General features: G+C 43.2%; 10 protein-coding genes across 10 annotated transcripts; 5 read left to right on the top strand and 5 right to left on the bottom strand.

The window, feature by feature from the left end:
- Positions 1-368: 368 nt before the first annotated feature.
- Positions 369-1,262, bottom strand: BDB00DRAFT_800438 (histone-fold-containing protein). Its single transcript, XM_053121784.1, has one exon. It carries the CDS (start codon positions 941-943, stop codon positions 566-568), a length of 378 nt encoding a protein of 125 aa, XP_052984745.1. The 5' UTR covers positions 944-1,262; the 3' UTR covers positions 369-565.
- A 369-nt stretch (positions 1,263-1,631) lies between these two features.
- BDB00DRAFT_754930 (histone H2A) lies at positions 1,632-2,027 on the top strand (the record flags this gene model as incomplete). The annotated part of the gene is made up of 1 exon (XM_053118794.1): positions 1,632-2,027. The coding sequence occupies one exon, from the start codon at positions 1,632-1,634 to the stop codon at positions 2,025-2,027; it is 396 nt and encodes a 131-aa protein (XP_052984744.1).
- Positions 2,028-3,166: 1,139 nt separating this feature from the next.
- BDB00DRAFT_867625 (histone-fold-containing protein) lies at positions 3,167-3,478 on the bottom strand (the record flags this gene model as incomplete). Its single annotated transcript, XM_053126366.1, has 1 exon — positions 3,167-3,478. The coding sequence occupies one exon, from the start codon at positions 3,476-3,478 to the stop codon at positions 3,167-3,169; it is 312 nt and encodes a 103-aa protein (XP_052984743.1).
- On the bottom strand, positions 3,321-4,132 carry BDB00DRAFT_800436 (uncharacterized protein). The gene has a single exon (XM_053121783.1). The coding sequence runs from the start codon at positions 4,091-4,093 to the stop codon at positions 3,779-3,781; it is 315 nt and encodes a 104-aa protein (XP_052984742.1). The 5' UTR covers positions 4,094-4,132; the 3' UTR covers positions 3,321-3,778.
- An 82-nt stretch (positions 4,133-4,214) lies between these two features.
- On the top strand, positions 4,215-4,643 carry BDB00DRAFT_800435 (histone H3; the record flags this gene model as incomplete). The annotated part of the gene is made up of 1 exon (XM_053121782.1): positions 4,215-4,643. The coding sequence occupies exon 1, from the start codon at positions 4,231-4,233 to the stop codon at positions 4,639-4,641; it is 411 nt and encodes a 136-aa protein (XP_052984741.1). The 5' UTR covers positions 4,215-4,230.
- A 1,089-nt stretch (positions 4,644-5,732) lies between these two features.
- BDB00DRAFT_867623 (histone-fold-containing protein) lies at positions 5,733-6,248 on the top strand (the record flags this gene model as incomplete). The annotated part of the gene is made up of 2 exons (XM_053126365.1): positions 5,733-5,775; positions 5,893-6,248. The coding sequence occupies 2 exons, from the start codon at positions 5,733-5,735 to the stop codon at positions 6,246-6,248; spliced, it is 399 nt and encodes a 132-aa protein (XP_052984740.1).
- Positions 6,249-6,458: 210 nt separating this feature from the next.
- On the bottom strand, positions 6,459-8,838 carry BDB00DRAFT_450183 (uncharacterized protein). The gene is made up of 9 exons (XM_053117433.1): positions 8,407-8,838; positions 8,207-8,217; positions 8,065-8,128; positions 7,889-7,958; positions 7,646-7,812; positions 7,522-7,582; positions 7,169-7,410; positions 6,709-7,071; positions 6,459-6,608 (listed from the first exon to the last, which is right to left on the bottom strand). The coding sequence occupies exons 1-8, from the start codon at positions 8,737-8,739 to the stop codon at positions 6,769-6,771; spliced, it is 1,251 nt and encodes a 416-aa protein (XP_052984739.1). The 5' UTR covers positions 8,740-8,838; the 3' UTR covers positions 6,459-6,608; positions 6,709-6,768.
- A 1,236-nt stretch (positions 8,839-10,074) lies between these two features.
- On the bottom strand, positions 10,075-11,343 carry BDB00DRAFT_867621 (uncharacterized protein; the record flags this gene model as incomplete). The annotated part of the gene is made up of 2 exons (XM_053126364.1): positions 10,075-11,159; positions 11,235-11,343. 2 exons carry the CDS (start codon positions 11,341-11,343, stop codon positions 10,075-10,077), a joined length of 1,194 nt encoding a protein of 397 aa, XP_052984738.1.
- Positions 11,344-14,214: 2,871 nt separating this feature from the next.
- Positions 14,215-15,678, top strand: BDB00DRAFT_800414 (uncharacterized protein). The gene is made up of 4 exons (XM_053121781.1): positions 14,215-14,651; positions 14,734-14,918; positions 15,007-15,258; positions 15,368-15,678. Exons 1-4 carry the CDS (start codon positions 14,468-14,470, stop codon positions 15,488-15,490), a joined length of 744 nt encoding a protein of 247 aa, XP_052984737.1. The 5' UTR covers positions 14,215-14,467; the 3' UTR covers positions 15,491-15,678.
- A 3,117-nt stretch (positions 15,679-18,795) lies between these two features.
- Positions 18,796-21,347, top strand: BDB00DRAFT_755166 (dihydroxy-acid dehydratase; the record flags this gene model as incomplete). The annotated part of the gene is made up of 11 exons (XM_053118818.1): positions 18,796-18,856; positions 18,954-19,014; positions 19,091-19,283; positions 19,362-19,648; positions 19,734-19,750; positions 19,838-20,035; positions 20,133-20,253; positions 20,331-20,568; positions 20,656-20,830; positions 20,923-21,008; positions 21,099-21,347. 11 exons carry the CDS (start codon positions 18,796-18,798, stop codon positions 21,345-21,347), a joined length of 1,686 nt encoding a protein of 561 aa, XP_052984736.1.
- Positions 21,348-21,411: the final 64 nt, after the last annotated feature.

Raw genomic sequence — 21,411 nt, 5'->3', positions numbered from 1 at the left:
GGTGATGGAGATGGACCTTGTGACAAAGCGGATGGAGCATGAAGAACGCATGCAACGGATGCGGCTGGAACAGCTGCGACTGGAAATCGAACTTGAAAAGATACGTGCATCAAGCAGAGCGTTTCATAGCAATTCCTCCGAATAAAAAAAAGACAATAATAAAACAGCGTTTCTTTCCTTTTCCTTTGAAGATTACAAGGTTCCTTTTTTATGTATAATTTGTTTACAATCCAAAGAAGGAAAAAAAAAAGACGAGACAGAAGACAGGATATGAACAAACGTGATCAACTCATGGAAAAAAGAAGAGCGAGTATCATATGGTTGAAAAGTAGAAGAAGAGTATTGTGATTAATAACGAAGAAAAAGGGGTTCTGTACAAGGTTAGTGCTTTTTACACACAAAAAGAAAAAGTAAATGTTGGAATGTTTGAAGTGGGTGTTGTTGTTGTTGTTGTTTGTTGTAGTAAATGGCGACAAGTTGATGGTTGAGAGCGTGGAGAGTGTATGTAAGCTGGGATGAGAGGAAAGAGAAATGAGATGGAGACCGGGAGGGGGAATTGCACTGCTTATTTGGAGCTGGTGTACTTGGTGACGGCCTTGGTGCCTTCGGAGACGGCGTGCTTGGCCAATTCACCAGGCAAGATCAAGCGGACGGCGGTCTGGATCTCACGCGACGAGATGGTCGAGCGCTTGTTGTAAGCAGCCAACTTGGAGGCCTCGGAGGCGATGCGCTCAAAGATGTCGTTGACGAACGAGTTGAGGATGGACATGGCCTTGTTGGAGATACCAGTGTCGGGGTGGACCTGCTTCAAGACACGGTAGATGTAGGACGAGTAGGTTTCCTTGCGGGAGACCTTGCGCTTCTTGTCGCCGGACTTGACCTTCTTTTCGGTGGTCTTGGCGGGGGCCTTGCCGGCAGCGGGCTTGTCAGTCTTGGGAGCCATTTCGAGTGATGAAAAAAAAAGAAGTGAAAGGTGCGGTATGTAAGAGAACGGAAAACAAAGGAAGTGAAAAAAAAATAAAGTCGTCCTTTATATATATATGTACTTCTTTGCCTTAACTCCGGCCTAGCCTACCATTCCAATTTTTTCTTTCGTGACTTGAGGGGGGGGGGGGTCCCTCATAGCTCATGCCAAATCCCCTCCCCCCCACCAATAATAACTTTTCCACTTTTCGCACTTGCCACCATCGAAAAACCCAAAAGTCGTGTTTTGGCGTGTTTTCACTTAGACTTTCGCGAAAAAAACGCGAGTTATCGCGGAAATACACGCTTCATAACTGATATTTGCAAAAAAAATAATTTTCTCCAGCAATTAGTTTTTTCCTTGCTCGTGTGTATGCTCCAAGTGTAGAGGCGGTGACGCGAAAAAAAAAAAATAAAAGAAAAAAAAATTAGAGCGTGACTTGGGATTTCGCATGACCATGGGGCGCGTTTTTTACTTCTTGGCTGACTGCAGCTGGGGGAGTGAGAGAAAGTTGGGGGTGTGTCGGATGGTCCTCGCACTATATATATAATACGACCTTTTTTCGCACTCCCCATTTCTTTTTCTTGTTCTTGCTTTTTTTCCGCATAACAAAACTTCTCCCACTTCTTTTTTTTTTCCACACTCAATCTAACAACTCATCATCATCATGTCTGGAGGCAAATCTGGAGGCAAATCCGCTGCTGGCACCAAGTCGCAAACCCGTTCCGCCAAGGCCGGTCTTCAATTCCCCGTTGGCCGTATCCACCGTCTCTTGCGCCGTGGCAACTATGCCCAGCGTGTCGGTGCTGGTGCCCCCGTCTACTTGGCTGCCGTCCTCGAATACTTGACTGCCGAAATCCTCGAGTTGGCTGGTAACGCTGCCCGCGACAACAAGAAGTCCCGTATCATCCCCCGTCACTTGCAGTTGGCCATCCGTAACGATGAAGAATTGAACAAGTTGCTCGGCCACGTCACCATCGCCCAGGGTGGTGTCTTGCCCAACATCCACGCTTCCTTGTTGCCCACCAAGTCCAAGAAGGCCGGTGCTTCCCAGGAACTGTAAATGCACTTACAACCACCACAACCATAACTACTACAACAAATACTACTACTACCACTACATCTTCCTCTCTGCCACACACCGTTTTCCCCTGTCATACTTGCAACATTTTCTCCACAACAACGAAAACTCTCACCTTTTCTGCTTCTCTTTCACAACAACACTACTCAAGTCACAACAACAACAACAACAACAAAACTAAACTCTAGTCTGCCTCCGTCATATACTCTTTTCACTTTGCTACTACTTCTTTTTCCTTTTCTCCTATCGACTGGAAGCATGCAAAAGTTGATATTTTTCTGTATCTGTACATAGCGTTTGCGATCCTCAATCAAATACATACTTTTTTTTTCATATCACTGAACTTCTTTTTTTCTTTAAATGGGCTTGCTGGAGGCTTTTACAAGTGACAAAATACTCGTGGGGGATGTGCCATTTTGAAGTCTTTGATGGGTTTACTTCTGGACACTCTCCATGTCTTCATTATATATGGACACAGACGCAAGCTGATTCTGAACGAGGAATACATCAAGTTCATATGGTTTTAGGGGACAATTAATCATGCGAGGGCCAGAGGCTCACACTAAGATACTGTCGAAAGATACTGTCAATATACCAAACCGCCTAAATAGACACACTAAAGTAAAAGACAATGACGTCTGTTTTCCACCAACTTGACGCAAAAGTCCAATGTAGTATCGCAGAGGAAAACACACGAGTTCTTCCATTTAAGTTATATTGCCCAATTCAATATCACACAAATACACAACCTTGTGGACAGTAAACCAATATGAAACCATCAAGACAAATAAAAGTATGTTTTTTTGCAAATTGATTTTATCTCGTTTCTGGCAAAACGCTATTTACAGATACAAGAGAAGTTGTTTGGAGTCCACATATATGTTGGTATGGAAAACACCCTTTGTACAGAATGGGAGGAAAAAGAGAAATGGTGTGTGTTTGTGTGTGTGTTAAAACGAGTATAAAAATTATGACAAAAAAGAAAAAAAAAAGCAAGAGATCGAGTGCTGTGTGTGTGTGTGTGTGTTATGTTGTGTTATTTGGTGATGCGAAAATAAAGATAAAAAGAGGAGGACACATGGGAGAGTAAGTAAGAAAGTGTGGTATGAGAGGTAATGAGCTTAACCGCCGAAACCGTAGAGGGTACGGCCCTGGCGCTTGAGAGCGTAGACGACATCGAGGGAGGTGACAGTCTTTCTCTTGGCGTGTTCAGTGTAAGTCACAGCATCGCGGATGACGTTCTCCAAAAAGACCTTGAGGACACCACGGGTTTCTTCGTAGATGAGACCAGAGATACGCTTGACACCACCACGGCGAGCGAGACGGCGGATAGCAGGCTTGGTGATACCTTGGATGTTGTCACGGAGAATCTTGCGATGACGCTTGGCACCACCCTTTCCGAGACCTTTACCACCTTTGCCGCGACCAGTCATGTTTGTATAAGTTTTGTTGAAGAAGAAAAAGAAAAAGTGAAGAAAGAAATTCGGAGAGGGCGGCTGGTACGACCCCCTCTTTTTATACGTTTCCTGCCTATTCCTGGCGGTGAAATCACGAACTATTTTTTTTTTCAAAGCGGGGTTGTCACGTAACATTTTTCTTTGCAGCACAAAAAAAGTGATCCGCGTTGCACACGACCATACACGACTTTAACCCCTTTCATACTACTTGACCGAATTTTTTTCTCTTTACTTTCATACAAGGCTCACATACAATTCTTACCTTGCTGAAAGTATTTACCATGGTTGCCATGACGACATGTCGTCAAGACAAAGGGTTATTATGGTTGTTGTCATGGTTACATAATTCAAGCATTTGTTGTCATGGTAACCATGACACGGTTCGCGTGGTATGTGGATTCGTAAAAGTAAAAAAAAAAGTCGTAATACTGCAATTTTTTTTACATTCCTGCGAAAGAGGGGTATCGCGAAAACGCGAGCGCGCTTGAATGGGGGCAGAAAAAATTGTAAGGTGAAAAAAAGGAAACAAAAAAAACTCAGCGCGCGCTTTTTGGCGCGTGTGGTTGGAAAAAAAAAAGAGCTCCTCTTCATTTACCAAAAGTAGTAGGGGCGGCATTTTTGTGTTGGGTGGAGTGTATAAAAGCAACCCATGGTTCGCGATGGAAAAGGAATTTTTTCCTTCTTTTTTTTCTTTTTCACTTTCACAACTTGTTTTTTCATCACAAACAATGGCTCGTACCAAGCAAACCGCCCGCAAGTCCACTGGTGGCAAGGCCCCCCGTAAGCAGTTGGCTACTAAGGCCGCTCGCAAGTCTGCTCCCTCCACCGGTGGCGTCAAGAAGCCCCATCGTTACAGACCCGGTACCGTCGCTCTCCGTGAAATCCGTCGTTACCAAAAGTCCACCGAGCTCTTGATCCGCAAGCTCCCCTTCCAGCGTCTTGTCCGTGAAATCGCCCAGGACTTCAAGACTGACTTGCGTTTCCAGTCCTCTGCCATCGGTGCCCTTCAGGAAGCCTCTGAAGCTTACCTCGTCTCCTTGTTCGAAGACACCAACTTGGCTGCTATCCACGCCAAGCGCGTCACCATTCAGCCCAAGGATATCCAGTTGGCTCGTCGTCTCCGTGGTGAGCGTTCGTAAATGTGCCATCCTCCCCTTTGACCGGCTCATTTAAATACTCTATCCCCTTAACAAAACATCATCATCATCAATCACCACCATCATCAAGAACAACCACCATCACTACAACCACAACACCCACTTTAACTGCTTCGTCTACAACAGCAGCAACAACATCTTTTTTCTTCCCTTGAATTCCGTCTTGTACAGTTTTTCCTTCTTGCTTTACCACATCTTTTTTTTCCTCTATTTTGTATGTATCTCAGTTGCGCAACATATACTTCTTAATAAAAACAAACCGCAATTTGCTTTTGTGAACAAAAATGGAAAAACAAATGTTATTTGGCATGCTTTAATTGGGTATTTATGCGGAGAGCGCTGCGCTTTGATTGGTATAGTTTTGGCTGCGTGGAAGAACAATCAATTCTACTTCTTTCATTGCTGTGTATTAATCACACTGCTTTGTTACGCGTAGTACGCTACACTGACAGCTCACACATCCGCTGCATGAGGGTATTATAGTACCAACTGAGACTATCACTAAACCTTTTCCCAGAAACGCACATTTATATAACAAAGCATATACTGTACACGATATCCCATACAAACAAAAAGAAGCAACCGCCTTCCTGCCAAGAACAACAGCAACTGTTTATTCTGTTGGGGGTACTGCCAAGTCCACAAAAAGGCATACACTATATAAGATGTTTCTTTTTATCGTGTTGTGCTATGTAGCAGCTACTAATGTCACAGTAAACGAACGCGTATGCATTCTTTTTTTTGTTTTAATTTAAAGAGATGAAAAGAACGTCTTTTATGCTGAGCACATCTATTACGGTGGTCACCTCTTGAGCGAATGAAAGCAAGAAAAGAGAAGAGGAGAGGACGTGCATTAATGTGTATGGGTGATGACGGCACTTGCTCTCCCTCCTCCAGTACTTTATAAAAAGAGAAATCAGGTGCGCCGTGTACCACGCTTTTTCTTTTTTTTTCCTGCAATTTCCTGCTGCGGACTTTGATCCCTTATTAAAAAAAAAAGAGAGATGGAAATAGTAGAAGAGACCCAAACCGCTGTTTCAGTTGTTCGTGAAGAAAGAATTGTAGCTCGCAGAATGGACAAGAATTCCGATACCAAGTCTGTCACTGGTGGCAAAGGTAATAATCAAGCCTTGGTTGTTGCCGCTCTTTGGCTATGAGAGACGACAGACGTTTACGATTTGAAAATGAAAAAGACTAATTCTTTGTGGAATTTTGAAAATTTTGGTTTAATAGCCCCAACTAAAACCTCCTCTGCTTCCTCGACAAAGAAGATCAAGAGTGCAAGCGACAAGAAACGCAAGCCGAACCGCAAGGAAACGTATTCAACGTACATTTATCGTGTGCTGAAGCAAGTGCACCCTGACACGGGCATTTCCAACAAGGCCATGTCCATTCTCAACTCGTTTGTCAATGACATTTTCGAACGGATCGCCTCTGAAGCCTCCAAGTTGGCTGCTTACAATAAGCGCTCCACCATCTCCTCGCGCGAGGTCCAAACGGCAGTTCGTTTGATTTTGCCTGGTGAGTTGGCTAAGCACGCCGTCTCCGAAGGCACCAAGGCTGTTACCAAGTACACTAGCTCCAAGTAATATGTGATAGTAGAAGTCTTTCTTCTTCTTTCACGTCTTCTCTCACTTGCTCACAGCACAAACACAAACACAAACACACACACACATACTTTTTCTCTTTCGTTACGTGAAGATCGCACAATAACACCAACGCACACGTTATGTTGCTACACCTACTTTTTTCGCTTCACCCAATTCCCACAGACATACTGCTTCCAAATATCATCTGCTCTTCCATAGTCTCAGTAAAAGAAATAATAAACACATGCAGTTGTTTAAAAAAAGCGGATGAAGGAGCAGTTTATTGCAAGCTTTTGGGAACAGAAAAGATATCTGCTTGCGCATCGTTCGTGTCGTCTGATGATAATATGCTGCCCATGCCTGCATAAAAGGCGCTGAGATCATCTTCCAAAGGATCCTTGTCTGTTTTAGATAAATGAAAAAAAAAAAAAACAGAATGTGTTCTTTAGCTTCTTCTTGCCTGTTCTTTCCTGCTTCCTTTTTGCTGGTCATCACGAACCCCGACAACAAAGCGAGACTACTAACGTTTTGCACGCTCTTTCTTCTCCTCTTCTTCCCGTGCTTTACGTTCTTCTGCCATGCGTTTTTCTTCGGCTCTTTTCTCGACGCGCTCTAGTTCAACATCAACTGAACATTCAGCAGCATAGGCTTGTCCATCACGGTAAATCCACAAGCCATCCTCTACATCGGCAGCTATTGCCCACTCGGATGATGCATATGCAGGCAAGAAGCTATCTGGACTTGCATATGACACGCGTGGGCTGCATCCATCCACCTTGAACCCGTCCTTTTCCAATGTTGTCGTCATTGCATCTATGGCAGCCTATACAAACACGCATTTTCTTGAATGAGTTGAACTTTTCCTGTAACTTTCGTTTATACCTATAAGAGATGGATGGGGCGGTTTTTTTTAATTATACCTGAGCACTGGTAAACTCCACAAATGCAAATCCGCAGGACATTCTAGTCAATTTATCCTTTATAAGAAGGACACGTCGAAGGCTCGGCAGCGATCGAACAGCGTAAAAGATAGATTCTTCGGACGACAAGTTGTCCAGATTTCGCAACAGAATCATATTGTTTGATGTATGCGCCACGTCCTTGGTGCCATCATTGATGGCCATGGATTCAATTTCCTTGGACCGTTTCTGTGCTTTGGAACCTTTAATAACGATTTCTCTTGGTTAGTACTTTTTCCTATTCTCTCCTGCATACTTGTCACGCATCCGATTTGTTTTAGTTTGTGGAAAAAAAGCTGTACGTAGTATTATACCTTCAAAAGGTGCACGGCATTCGACACACACGGGACGAGAATCATTATTGAACTTGCCGCACTAGTATCCAAATCAGCAATTCCCTTTCTTACCCGATAGGGCGAAAGCCCCTCCCAGCCTCACCTTCAAGCATCGCCATTCAATTTTATCTTCTTTAGCGCCTTCCTTATTGCAATAGTCCACACGCACACGATGGTGGCCCATGTAGAAATGGGGATAATGTTTCTCGACGAATTGGACAGCATGACCGACACTAGTAAACCTTACAAAGGCAAACTTTCTCGATTCGCCTTTACCGTATAATACAGCAGAAAGCTGGGGTTAGACCAAATATCTTCCAGTAAGGGAAACTTTATAGTGCTATACCTGTATCCCGATCTCTGATCAGAGTCACTTCATCCACACTAGCCGTCATGTTTTCCAATGTTTTATAGATCTGGGCACAGTGTTGAGAGATATGAATAGATAGGTTTTAAAGAGTGTAAAGACCTCCAATTATCAGAATTGCATGACGCGCCCCAAATGTCCTTCTGTGTCCTTACGTCACGTTCTTGCGCTCGATCTGGTAAGCTGCGCAACACTACATTGATATTTGGTTGTGTAGTTCTTTGATCTTGTGGATGAGGATTGTGGTCTTGGCGGTCTTGTCGCGGCTGATAATGATCCCCAGATCTTCGATCATACCTTTCCCGACGCTTTTGGTTTCCAATGCATATGGACGTATCAGGCAGGTTTTTGGAGATGGGAGGAGGTATCAAGATACGGGGAGTTAGATCCCAAATGTTTTTTTTCTCTTTGTAAAAACGCTTTTCTTCTTTTTCCCTTCTTCTGTGTTCAAAAGAAACAAGAAGAAAAAAAGAATGATTCGGCTAGGCAATTCTTACGTCGTGCTGGTGGTGCTGGTGGTTGTGGTGGTGGTCACTGTCGTCATGCCTTGAATATTGCCGATTATTGGACCGTGATGGTACAAAGGACGAAGTTTGTGAAAGGGGTGGTGAAGTACGTCGAGACCGGCCTGGACTACGGGACCGATGGCGAGTTGAAGATGACGGTGACGAATGCTGTTCAAGCCGTGAGGCTAAAAGTGATGTTGAACGGTCATAAGCCCTGTGTACTAGTGATTGATGGTTATTATTATTATTATTATTATTATCATTATTGCGATTATGATTGTTATAGTTGTCGCTGTTGTTGCTGCTGCTGTGTGAATGGAACATGTTGGAACCCTTCCTTCAGTTGTGGGGAGTTGCAAAGATTCAAAAACGACTCTTCCAGCTTAGCGTGACACAGATTTCCAATTTGGTGCTGGCTGATTTGGCAACTTAAGAGAACACACTTTATATATGATAACCCAATAAAAGACTTAGGGGACTATTTTCAAACGTGGTATAAGCAACGCTAGGCAGAATATACAAGCTACTTGGCGGTGATCCCAGGAAAGAGGGAGGGGGGTGGCGTTGACCCGAAGAAAACTTGTAAACGCAAAGGGAAATTTACATTGTGAGATTGTACATGTGCTGCGCAGTTCTTCGCTTAAAGGAATAAACTCTTCTTTTACACAAAAAAAAAAAAAACCAACCAGAAAAAGCTGTTTTTTATATTTGGCTAATGATATGGAAGATGTGTATTCTACTACTTGTCTTCCTCCTGAAACAGTGTCTACAATGTTTAATCGGTTATCAATGCTCATCAGCAAACAAAGATTATGTACTTTGATGGATGCAAGTTTCAAAAGAAACATTTTTCACATATATGGATGACAGTCCCAGCTGGCAACAAGTCTTACAAAAATCCCCATTTGATAATGATAGTCAATTCAGCACATGGGTAGTAAGTGTTGTTCTTTACAATAAGCCTTTATCGCATATACAACCCTTTTTTTTAGAATGAGTTCCTACTATCTTACTGGATGATGATAAATTACACCCGTCCAACAGAAAATTATATTGGCCTTACAAGAATCTTTTTCACTGTACTCTTCTCTCCTTTGCCTATCATGTCAAAGCAGCGATCAAGGACATAGTGACCAAGAACTTGACGATAGTAAATGCATAGCAACTAAATAGCAAACGCTCATATGTGCTAAATGGCGCGTTCGCAAATAGATTCAAGGAACATTTTAATTCTGAAACTGCAATTCCGTGTTTGCGAAGATTCGCGAAATATGACATGCACTTCGTTCTAGCTCGGTGTAACTTTAAGGATCCAGAGATGTTCAAATGGAAGAGTCCATTCGTGACATATGCAAAAAAGCACGGCATCAAAGTGAGTTAGCGACCCAGCTGTAAACCGGTTACCACGGCAACAAGTGGTGTGAAAGAGCAAGGTTTTGTGGCATAATAACGATCCAAAACTTACTTTTGCTCTCTCTCTCTATGATACAAGTAGTGAGTATAATAAGAGAGTGCAATAGTGAGCTTGGGCTTTGTATAGTAACAATGAAATATGAACGGGGCGTGGGGTATATAGCCGTACCAAAGAAGATGATGTTACAAGAAAAAGCAAAAGGCATAAGAAAGGGTCTATAGTGGGTCAATGATAGCATCTTCTATTTATATTGTTGCTGCTTGTTGTCCCTGTTGTTGTTCTTGATACGATGGTAATTGATAGTTCTCATAGAGCGGTAAAGTATCCTTGTACCCGACTGATGAGACGTATCTGGGTATTGGTAAAGGTGGCATGTTGTTGTTGGTATTTTGCTGCTTGTGACGGAAAATGGTCTGGAAAGCGGTGTAAATTTGTAATTCGTCCGAAGATCGAATACCATAACCCAGGGTTCCAATGCGGATCGGAATATCGGGGAATGACACGACTGCGGACGAAGATGAAGACTTGAGCGGTAGTAATAACCGGCTTGACAGACCAATCTCTCTGCTGTGGAACGAAACACGAAGCTTGTAGCTGACAGAGACCAAGCGACCATATGTGAATGATGGGATTGATTCATCTGGTATTTCCAAAAGCTGGGTGTTTGTGCTTTCTGCGATGGGTCGAGTAAATGTCTTTTGTTTGCCCGCGTGGATGGTGAACACTTGGAGTAGCTTCATACTGATGCGATACGCGGGTGGCTGATAGATCAGCGGCTGAATCGTGTCACCTGCAATATAATCCAAAGCATCTAGTTGCAGTTTGAAATTTCTCTGTTGCTTGTCGACGGCTTCCAGGGTGAATGGCCGGCGTGTCTGTTGTTGTTGATTGCTGGCTTCTTTGCTGGCACGTGTTTCGATTTGTGGAACATAGACCACCGGGCATTGGGCTTTGGCGATCAAGGGACGATGACGACTACTACTGTCAGCAGCATAATTATCGCTGTTGCTGCTACAGATTGTAGGGCCTTCGAGAAAAGTTGACAAACGAAACCTGCACGCGTAAAAGTTGGCAATTTCTATGGAGGGTGGAAACTGGACCATAGGTAGTTGGATCGTGAAAGATAATTCCGTGCCATTTTCTAATGGCTTGTCTTTGCTTGTCCAGAGGATGCGTTGTGATCCAAAGAATTGCTCGTGCCGATATCGACCATCGACTGAATACGCGTCGGCGTTGGGTACGCCAGTGAGTGTTTCAGATGCATGGAACACAATACGAAGTTGATCCGGCTGTTGTTGTTGGTTGGATGGTAGATGTACACGTACAGAACCTAATTGATCAGAAATTATTGATATGAGGTACTTTGTAATAAGTTCTTCCTCTATAAAGTGCATGAATACGGTACCTCTCAATACGGAGCCGGGACCAAAGACAGGGGCGGTTGTGTTGGCTGCAGTCCAGCCGAATTCAGGATGTAAATAGACAGAAAGCTTCGTGGTTGTGTGCGTCGCCATTGATTAGCACAGTGATGTTATACCAAATGCAAAGTACAATGCTTCTATGATGTAATAAATAAAAGAGTCGATCTCCCCTTTTATATTTATACACCTCACCGAAAGATTGACAAGACCTGCTGCCAAGGGTGGTACACGTTTACCGGAATTGGGCTGCAACTGCTGCGCACACAACCCTGGGATCCGGTCTCCCTCTCTCTCGCGCGCGAAACACGCCTTCCACTGTGTGCGCCAAGATGCCAAACAATTCTCTTGGAGCTTCTTTTTGCTAAGAAAACATTATTTTTCTTTGCGCATTGCCATCACCACTGCTATCCTGCAACGATCTAGTCTCTGGGGGTTGAATGGTTGAGGCTGTGTCTTTTCTAGCCTATGTTTTTGTTCCAAAAGTACGGCAAACGATCGCTGCGGCTGCTGTTACTGCTGCGGTAGATATAGGGGGGGGGGAATGACCACTGATGGAAGCAAAACAAGATTATCGGTTGACGAAAGTACACTCGTCACTTTGACATCATAGAAAGACGCATCACGTAATGGTCAATGAACAGGTGATTATTATAACAGAGAAGTTTATTGTAAAATTATTCATTCACTACACTAATACGAAACCAGAGCTAAGAAACAATTTACCTAAGACAAAAAGAACCATGAGTCAGCTTCTTTCATATACTTTGCATGCACCATACAAAGAAAAGGGCGACAAAAGAACAAAGAAGATGACAAGAATCAGGATAAGATGGGTATAACCCGTTTTCCTCAATTTGTTTAGGAAGACCGTCGTGATTGTGTGTATCATCATCAAGTCATCCTTTGTTCAAGGGAGGGGCAAGAGGGGGATGCAACTTAAAAAGAGATACCGTACCTTATGTAGCGATGTCTTCTTGCACACTGCGGATGACAACGATAGACCATCGAAGGATTTTCCTAAAGAAACTGTTGATGGAGACGATAAGTAAACGATGATCAATCGTGCAAAGAAGAGTGTGCTCGAGAAGGATTGCCAGGCCAAGACTGGTTGTCAGATTGTAGTATGTCGTTCATTAAGATCAGACATATGCTTGTCAATAATAAAGAGTTCATCGTGCTTCGAGTTTTGACCCGACAATTCCTTTCCCGAAGAGCAATAAAGTGGCGGGGGATCAAATAAACTTACCAAGTAAAATTTTTTTCTCTGTTTACCACCCGACTCCGGGGTTGGAAAGCCAAGAGCGTGGACAACGATGGAAGGACACCCTAGTAACCAGATAACGTATGAGTAAAGCCCATCACATTTGCATTTCAAGCACATCACACGCGCAAAGAAAGGAGCATTGAGAAGGATGGAAGAGTGGGTCAGGCGCCAAAAATATCACCAGTGAAATACTCGGTCTGACTCGTCATCTAAAAAGATCTCATCATTCCCGCTCTTCACATCCCATCCTTCTCAAAGCCACCCGATAAGAGAAAGGGGGGGGGGGAAGATTGCTTACCCATCATTTCCTGGGCTTTCCTGGAAGGGGAGGGAGCCATCCGTCATTGGTGCCATTGCTGGCAAGCCTAAATTCCCAGGGAAAAAAAGAGTCATCAGTTTTCTAGATTCTCTTCCACGGACCAGAAAAAGAGAAAGAGGATAGGGAAACGCGGATAACACTCAGGTTTACAGCCTATTTGTACTCCACAGCATTTTCGGATGGTAATTCCAACAAAATTTTTCTCATCACAAACTGCCATCCGCGTATCCTTTCTCTACTCAGTAAAAGAAAGAAAAAGACGAAGCTTACCACTTGGGAGACCTCCTGGGAAGCCATCATACGATTGTAAGCGTACAAATGGCACTTGCTGTTGATTCCATCTGTTTGAGCGAAAAGACGACAGGTTAGCAACACGCGTCAAATTGCAACAAGATGAACATAAGTCGCGAAGAGAGAGAGAGAGATTAGAGAGCAAGAGAGAGAAGAAGGGTATTTCATCAGAATGTAAAGATTCACAGCACGGTGTGTATATCAGAAACTCTAGTTTGTAAAAAATGACACATCATATGCTCCTTCTTTCTCTACCTCTCTTTACTGCAACTCTCCTTGTAGCGATCAAGCTGTCAATGATGATTCAAAAGTAAGTACCTTGTGCAAAAGAAAATACAACGCAAAGAAGAGGAGGGTTTACTCTGGTGCGCGGGACACGCTCAAATATATAGCAAAAAACTTTTTACTTCCCAGCTTCGGCTTCCGCTGGAAAAAAGCAGTACTTTTTGGCTTGCCGCGCACTGTGCAGTCACGGGGCTCACACTTTCTTCAAAGGGCGTCAGATCAACCAATAATATATTACTGTATACTCTGGCCAATGTTCTTTAATCGCCATCACCCATCCAGTCTATACGCACCAGCAACATATAATAGCAATAACTGAATAAATGAGTGTGTGGTGCAGTTGTATTCAGTAGATGGATTGAGTTGTTAATAATAATAAAGCGTTGCTGCGATACTGCTTAGCACAGAGTAAAAACAGCACGGTTCTATGCTATGTTTTGTCACCCTCTATCACTAGCCATTCAACCCTGTCTTACTGTGACCTGCTACCTTTGATACCTCATTCCTTCGTACAATCACATTCATCTCTTGAAATGTACCTCTTAATGCAAGCATGACCCCGAATGGTGAACGGAGGCCCGGATATCGGAATTAATGTTTAACCTGCGACCAACCGGAACGAGATAACCTGTGTTTCTTGTGAAAAAACCATCGAATCCACTAGAACATACAGAACGGAAAAGAAATGTCGAAAAAGATCGATGCTGAAACCGACTACTATGAACTGCTCGGCGTTAAGATCGATGCTTCACAAAAGGAAATAAAAAAGGCATATCGACTGAAAGCTCTTGAGCTCCATCCAGACAAGAATCCCAGTCCCGATGCAGGCAAGTTATAAATGAATGGCCCTGGAATTCCCTCATTTTACTTTGACAGCGATCGATCATGATCTCAAAAAGTATAATTAACTTAATCTATCGTGTACTTTTTGGTTGTATATAGGTGCATTATTTCATACATTGTCACAAGCATACGAAGTACTTCAGGATGAAAAAGCCAAGGCCAGTTACGATCAGTTGCTCAAGGCACGACTTGAAAGACGTAAAAAGCAGACGGAAATGGATAGCAAGCGACGTGCAGCTCAGACGGACTTAGAGGAACGAGAAAACCAAGCGAAAAAGGCCAAGCAGGACCAGGATCAGGCTGAAGCACAGTACTATGCTGAATTAGCTAGGATACGGGCAGAAGGTGCCAAACGGCGTGAGGAATGGCGTGAGCAAGAACTGAAAACTGCGGAACAAGGTAACATGGAGAGCTGCTTTCAAATAGTATGGATCACATAGCCTGAGAGACGATTTGCTTATCATTGTATATTCCTCTACAGTGAAAATACCCGAGCCGACAGAATTGGATTGTGCGCTCAAGATCAAATGGAAGCGGAAAAAGCACATGTTTACAGAGGAAGATTTGCAAAAGATTCTGAATCCCATCGGCAAAGTCGATACAATTGCTATTGCAGAAAAGAAAAAGGGCACCGCATTAGCTGTGTTCAAAACGGTGGTGGATGCAGTAGGTCTTTCTATTGTTCATGCTCTATGAGAGGTTATCATTCACATAAGAAGGAATGAAAGACTAACCGAACGTTTATCAATTCTAGCACGCGGTTCTAACAAGCAAAGACACGCATCCGTCCCTGTCGCCATTTGAAGTGATTGACTGGTATACCGGTAAAGAGCCGGCCATGGTGACCCATATGAACGAGGAAAGAAGACGGATGCAAGAAGCTAAACAAAAGGCAGCCGAATGGAGCAATTTCAGCTCACAGCAATCTGCACCAAGCGGCAAACCGTTATTTGCTACGGCTGGACAATCATCCTTTTTCAAAAATATAAAGGTGCCTCCGTCAAAGGTAAGCTTACTCTCGCTGATTCTTTGGGAATATTGCTTGATGAATCAAGTGGATGCGGTTGCTTACAAACAGCTTTCCTGTATCAACACTTTTTCTCAAACACATCTAGTCATCATTTTCCAATGCACCAAATTTATCTGACAAGGAATACGAAGCAATGACCCTTATGAAGCTGCGGCAGGCTGAGCGAGAACGGATGTTGGAGCAAATTAAGCGCGAAGAAGCATCATAGACCGATCAGCTATTATACCCTCACACAACAATACTTTGTAAATAATGCTTATTATACACATCCGACGTACACACACACACACACACACACACACACACACTCAATGTCGAATCGTTGGTGTACAGTGCACACCGTTGTGATTCCTGTTTAGGAGATTTAAAACGACAAAGGCAAATAAATTAAGGCTCGCTCTTATATTCCTTTTTTCTCTTGTCCGTTTTCATTCCCTGCCTAGTCATGAGAGATCTGCATTCTTTTCTTTGCTCTAGTTAAAATCTCTGCTTACTTCAAAGCTGAATTACGCTCGTTTTTTGTATAATGAAAAAAAGAATGTTTTAAGCCCACTTTAATTTTTTTTTCTCTTAGGTCCTCCCACTACTGACGCGTCAACGCGTCTCCTATTGACTTTTCTCACTCTCAAGGTATGTCTCCTTCCTTTTTTGGGTGGTTGGAGGTTTTTTCTTCTCTTTTGCCATATTTGGGTGATGAGTAGTTTTTTCCGCACAAAAGAAAGCTCTATATTTTCTTTCAATTTTGCATACAGTTCATACAGTTCAAGCTGTTGTGTTCTATTGGGATAAATGAATTGGTTGCCTTTGGTAGGTACCCTTCACATAGCGCTACGAGCGAGGGGCTTCGAAAATGCCCTTCAACAACAATGATGGATGTAAAGTAGGACCAAAGGGCATGATTGTTGATGGTTTGACCTACACAGCGTCTTTAAACGCAGCGATCTGTTCACTTCACAAGAATCTTTCATTGGTTACAAGATACTGACTATATAGCTTTAACACACTCGTTAATATAATGATTACATAAATAAGTTTCGGTGTTGTGGAAGGGATACTATATAAACGAATCAATCAGCGGCATCAGGCTTAATGTAGTCACTGCAGATAACATCTTGTGTATTTCCAGCTAAGAGTACACTTATGATCAAGGCGTACGGCTGAAGTGACCGCAAAGGTCCATATCATTCATCGTCGACGTTCTCAGTAGGTGCTACCCTGTAAGCTGCTCATCCACATCTATGAGATTCTATGATGATTATGCAAAACCCGAGTTTCAATATTCCAACGACGAACAAAAAATTGGCAGGAAAATAATATGATGACCAGCTATGTTTCTGTCTATCACAGCTCATGTGGTCACTGACACTTCCGTATAATACAAATGACAGACCTCTTTCTCCATTCTCGGAAGAACCGCCATATTATAACTTGGATAAAACTACGTATACCCTTCTTCCTCTCGTGACTACAATTAGTATTGCTAAACCAACCAATACCGTGAATCTCTTTTGTACTATGCCGCGATACATAGTCACATACAACCGTTATACGGCATCTATTATGTCAGTTTCTGATGTCCCTTTCCGTTTCTGTCTGTATTATCTAACATTCAGTTGCAGCAGTAGAAGAACACTTCTTCCACAAGCTGTTGATAAAAAGAGGGTATCTACATGGTATCTATGGTTAGATCTAGAATGAAAAGCCTAGCGGCACATTCAGTTGTCAATTAGAAGAGAGGCACACACGATCAGCGTTTTTATAGAAGAGCTTGTTCTGTCATGTTTTCAAGATTCCGAAAATAAGAAGTGGGTAAACGCTGACGCGCCCGCATGCATCCAGGAACAAACTGTAAAGGTCGGCACTTACGCTCGAATCGGAGACTTAGCCTCCCCATAGCCTTACCACATTTGTGACAAGTCTTCAACCTTTTTTAAGGGTAAGCAAGTTCTTTTGGAAAAAAGAACCAGAAATGAATATCGGTGGTACTATGATGGCGTGCACCGACATTTTAACTCACTATAATTACTAGCGAAGATTATAGCAATGAAGAAAGAAGAATCGATAGATATCCCATAAAAGATCAAAAGCCCCAACGCCATTATATGCCTTGTGATTTATCCATGTGCTACGATAAAGAACACTGTGGGTTATTTGGGTTGCCTGGTGCATGCAAGTATCCCGGGGGCGGGAGAAACCAGCTGCATTATTAGCGTTAAATTTAAACCCGGCGACACCGGACCCAATAAGCCCCCAAATCTCCAGAGGTATGCCATTATCGTCACCCGTCTAAGCGCAAGAGACGAATCATCATCCTTGCACTAGGCCAAACTATAAATCGATGCGTTCATATTTAACTCACTCGTTCCACGCATATACTGGTGGTTAATGACTTCCTTGACCATAGTTAAATCAATAGACAGTAAACATATTGACAGCACGGCAGCACGTAGCTTGCTTAATAAACTGATGTCGTCAGTAACATGATCATTCAGCTACAAGGAGCATATAATTCAAACACATATCATCATGTAGCTCTCCTAACTATATCGTGAGCAATTGATATGCATTGGAGATGATGCACGGGCCTTCCCCATCAGCACTGCTTGATAGGAGGGCAAAAAGATATAGAATTGCGTATCGTACAGCGCCGATCAAAAAAAATATCCGCCGATACGCGCGGGAAACTAGGTAAGGTTTACAGTTAGCAGAGTATATAGTGGCCTTTTGGTAACAAATGTTCCAATCCCACAGATCCCACAGTCGTGCAGCTATATTTCCCTTTTCGCCGAGTTCTCAGGCTCAGTATGTAGAATATTAAGGTGTTTCATAACTTTGTGTGTGGCATATTGTGCTCCTCGTTTTCATTTATTTCGGTCCTACTACCGAAAGGTTGGATCAGAAAAAGAAGCTACAGAAAAGACAGCCAGACGAGCAGATGTTCCCCGGAATCAGTCGTGCTCACATGACAGTTAAGAGAGTTGTGTGTCAATGAGACGGAAGAGTTCTCATCGTGGGGATTCGCGTACTAAGGGTAAAAAGGTGAGGGAATCGGAATAGAAGCTGTTGTTGTTAGACCCAAATTCAAAAGGCCTTTGTGTTACGTTTAACTGTGCTGATGGTAACAAAGTTTTGCATCTTGCCGGGCTTGCAAAAAAAAACACATACCACATCTAACAATAATGCTTGTCCCATTAAGGATTATTTAAGCCGGTTTTTTTTTCCACTTAACCCCCGCAGTTCCCAGGATCTTCATTCAAATCACTCTTTCTCTTCTCTTTACCTTTCACTTGAAACACCCACTACCCCCCTACTCTAACTCTTCACTCAACTAAAAAAACATGGCCCAAGAAACAGGAGAAGTCAGAATGTATGGACGGCGCGTCAAGTGAAAGATCTGTGCTCTCAATACTCACTTTGCCATATAATTAGCTCTAATTTATGTTTTATGTTATATGTTTTAGTCATAAGCTTGTTGCACCTCGCGATCGTGAGGTCGAAAGCGCTGGTGCCGTGATGAACAAGTACAGTCGTCAGATCACTCAGCTTGATACTGCTGGCGCTGGTCAAGCACAGTGTAAGCACTTTTTCATTTCAGCAATTGCATGTTTGTTTATTATCACGAATCCAAATTATATGCGATTGATTGTCTTCTCACGCATCATCTTCCTTAGTGTATGCCACGGGTTTAAATGATAATGATATGAACAAGGCTCAAGTCGGCATCACCAGTTTGTATGTCTTGTAGAAAACTAAAATGTAACAGTGATATTAGCGAGGGGACGAGAATTAATTAGCGTTTATAAATCAGTGGTTATGACGGTAACCCTTGTAACATGCATATCAACGACTTGGCCGCCAAGGTCAAGGAAGGTGTTTGGAAGGCTGGTCTTGTAGGCGCCCAGTTCAACACCATTGGTGTCAGTGATGCCATGCCAATGGGCTCAGCCGGAATGTCTTTCTCTTTGCCCAGCCGTGATATTATTGCCGATTCCATCGAAACTGTAAGAGTTAGAAGAAGAAAAAGAGCCCCAATCTCCCATCTAAGTCTGTCTAATCTTTCTTTCTCCCTCCTTTCCAAGGTCATGAGCGCTCTGTGGTATGATGCAAATGTGTCACTCCCAGGTTGTGACAAGAACATGCCCGGATGCATGATGGCTATTGCCCGATTGAACCGCCCGGCGATCGTCGTTTATGGTGGTACAATGAAACGCGGTCGTGGTACTTTGGGTGCTTGTGCAAACCGTGACCTCGATATTGGCAACGCACTTGAATGCAATGGTGAATTCATTAGTGGCAAGATCACTGCTGAAGAGCGTCGCGATATCATCCGTAACGCCTGCCCCGGTGCCGGTGCTTGCGGTGGCATGTAAGTTCTACTTTCTACAAAGTTATCTATTCAAAACGTACAAAGAAAGAATTTTAATGACGTGGATTTTCGTGTTGTACTACAGGTTCACCGCCAACACAAGTAATTAAACATATTTTCTTCTGCTATACTTGAGGAAAACAAGAGAAAAAAAAATCAAACCAACATGTCTTTTTAAATTTATTTTAGTGTCTAGTGCCATTGAAGCATTGGGTATGTCATTGCCTTACAGCTCTTCCATCCCCGCCGTAGACCCAGAAAAGATCAAAGAATGTCTCCGTGTTGGTCCAGCCATCCGCAACCTGCTGGAGAAGAACATCCGCCCACGTGATATTTTGACTCCCAAGGCCTTTGAAAACGCATTGACCGTCATCATGGTCCTTGGTGGTAAGTGAAACATGGTGCACGACAACAGTAAATAAAATTCATGAAATGAGGAGAGTGTGCTATATCTGTTGTCGTCACTCACTTATGGACCTATTAGGATCTACAAACGCTGTCTTGCATATGCTGGCCATGGCCAAGGCTGCCGAGGTTCCTTTGACCATTGACGATATTCAAGCCGTCGCCAGCAAAACGCCACTCCTTGCCGACTTGCGTCCAAGGTAATAATCGTCCAAATTACTCATAGAGCGAGATATGACAAGATTTATAGCTTGTTGACTGAAACAAATCATTATAGCGGTAAATACATCATGGAAGATTTGCATGACATGGGTGGTACTCCAGCCGTATTGAAGTTTTTGCTTGAAAACGGTATGCTTCACGGTGATTGTATGACGGTCACTGGCAAAACCATGGCCGAAAACTTGGCTGAAATTGAAGGATTCAAGGAGGGGCAGGATATCCTTCGTCCCTTGTCCAACCCCATTAAGCCAACGGGCCATTTAACTATCCTGCGTGGTAACCTTGCTCCCGATGTAAGAGCAATTTCTATATCATAGTTTTGTGGAGTGGTTGTTTGTACATGCATTTACTGAGTGCAATAATTATATGATCTTTTATAGGGCGCTGTTGCCAAGATTACTGGCAAGGAAGGTCTCTCATTCACCGGCGAAGCTCGTGTCTTTGACGAGGAAGAAGAAATCTTCCACGCTCTGGAACAAAAAAGAATCCCCAAGGGATCTGTTGTCGTTGTACGGTACCAGGGCCCCAAGGGTGGTCCTGGTATGCCTGAAATGCGTATGTGGTCTTACTTTTTTTAAACATTGATTTGTGAAGGAAGATTGTAGGCTGGTTCACTTATGCTCTTTCTTCGTGTTCACGCTTATTAGTGAAACCTACTTCCGCTATTATGGGCGCTGGTTTGGGCAAGGATGTTGCCTTGGTCACCGACGGTCGATTCTCTGGTGCTTCTCACGTAAGTTGAAAGACGTTTTCTTTCTTTTCGTACACGAGAACCATAATAAAGAAAAAGACAACATTTCTAAATATTCAAAATCAAACACAGGGTTTCATTATTGGCCACGTCTGCCCTGAGGCACAAGTCGGTGGCCCTATCGCACTTGTGAAGGACGGCGACAAGGTCACTATTGACGCCACCACTCGTGATCTCATTGTACACGTGTCTGACGAAGAATTGGCCAAGCGCAAGGAGTCATGGAAGCCTAAGCCGCCCAAGTACACAAAGGGTGCTTTGGCAAGATATGCCATGACCGTCAAGAGTGCCAGTGAAGGTGCTGTTACTGATGAATGGTAGAAAAAGACAAAGTAATTTCCACATGAAAAGTCCCATTTCTTGTTCTTGTATACCTTGATATTGT

The sequence above is a fragment of the Zychaea mexicana genome (assembly GCF_025766255.1).
Source record: "Zychaea mexicana strain RSA 1403 chromosome Unknown BDB00scaffold_5, whole genome shotgun sequence".
NCBI classification, from domain to species: domain Eukaryota; kingdom Fungi; phylum Mucoromycota; class Mucoromycetes; order Mucorales; family Lichtheimiaceae; genus Zychaea; species Zychaea mexicana.
This window is presented reverse-complemented; position numbering and strand designations above follow the sequence as displayed.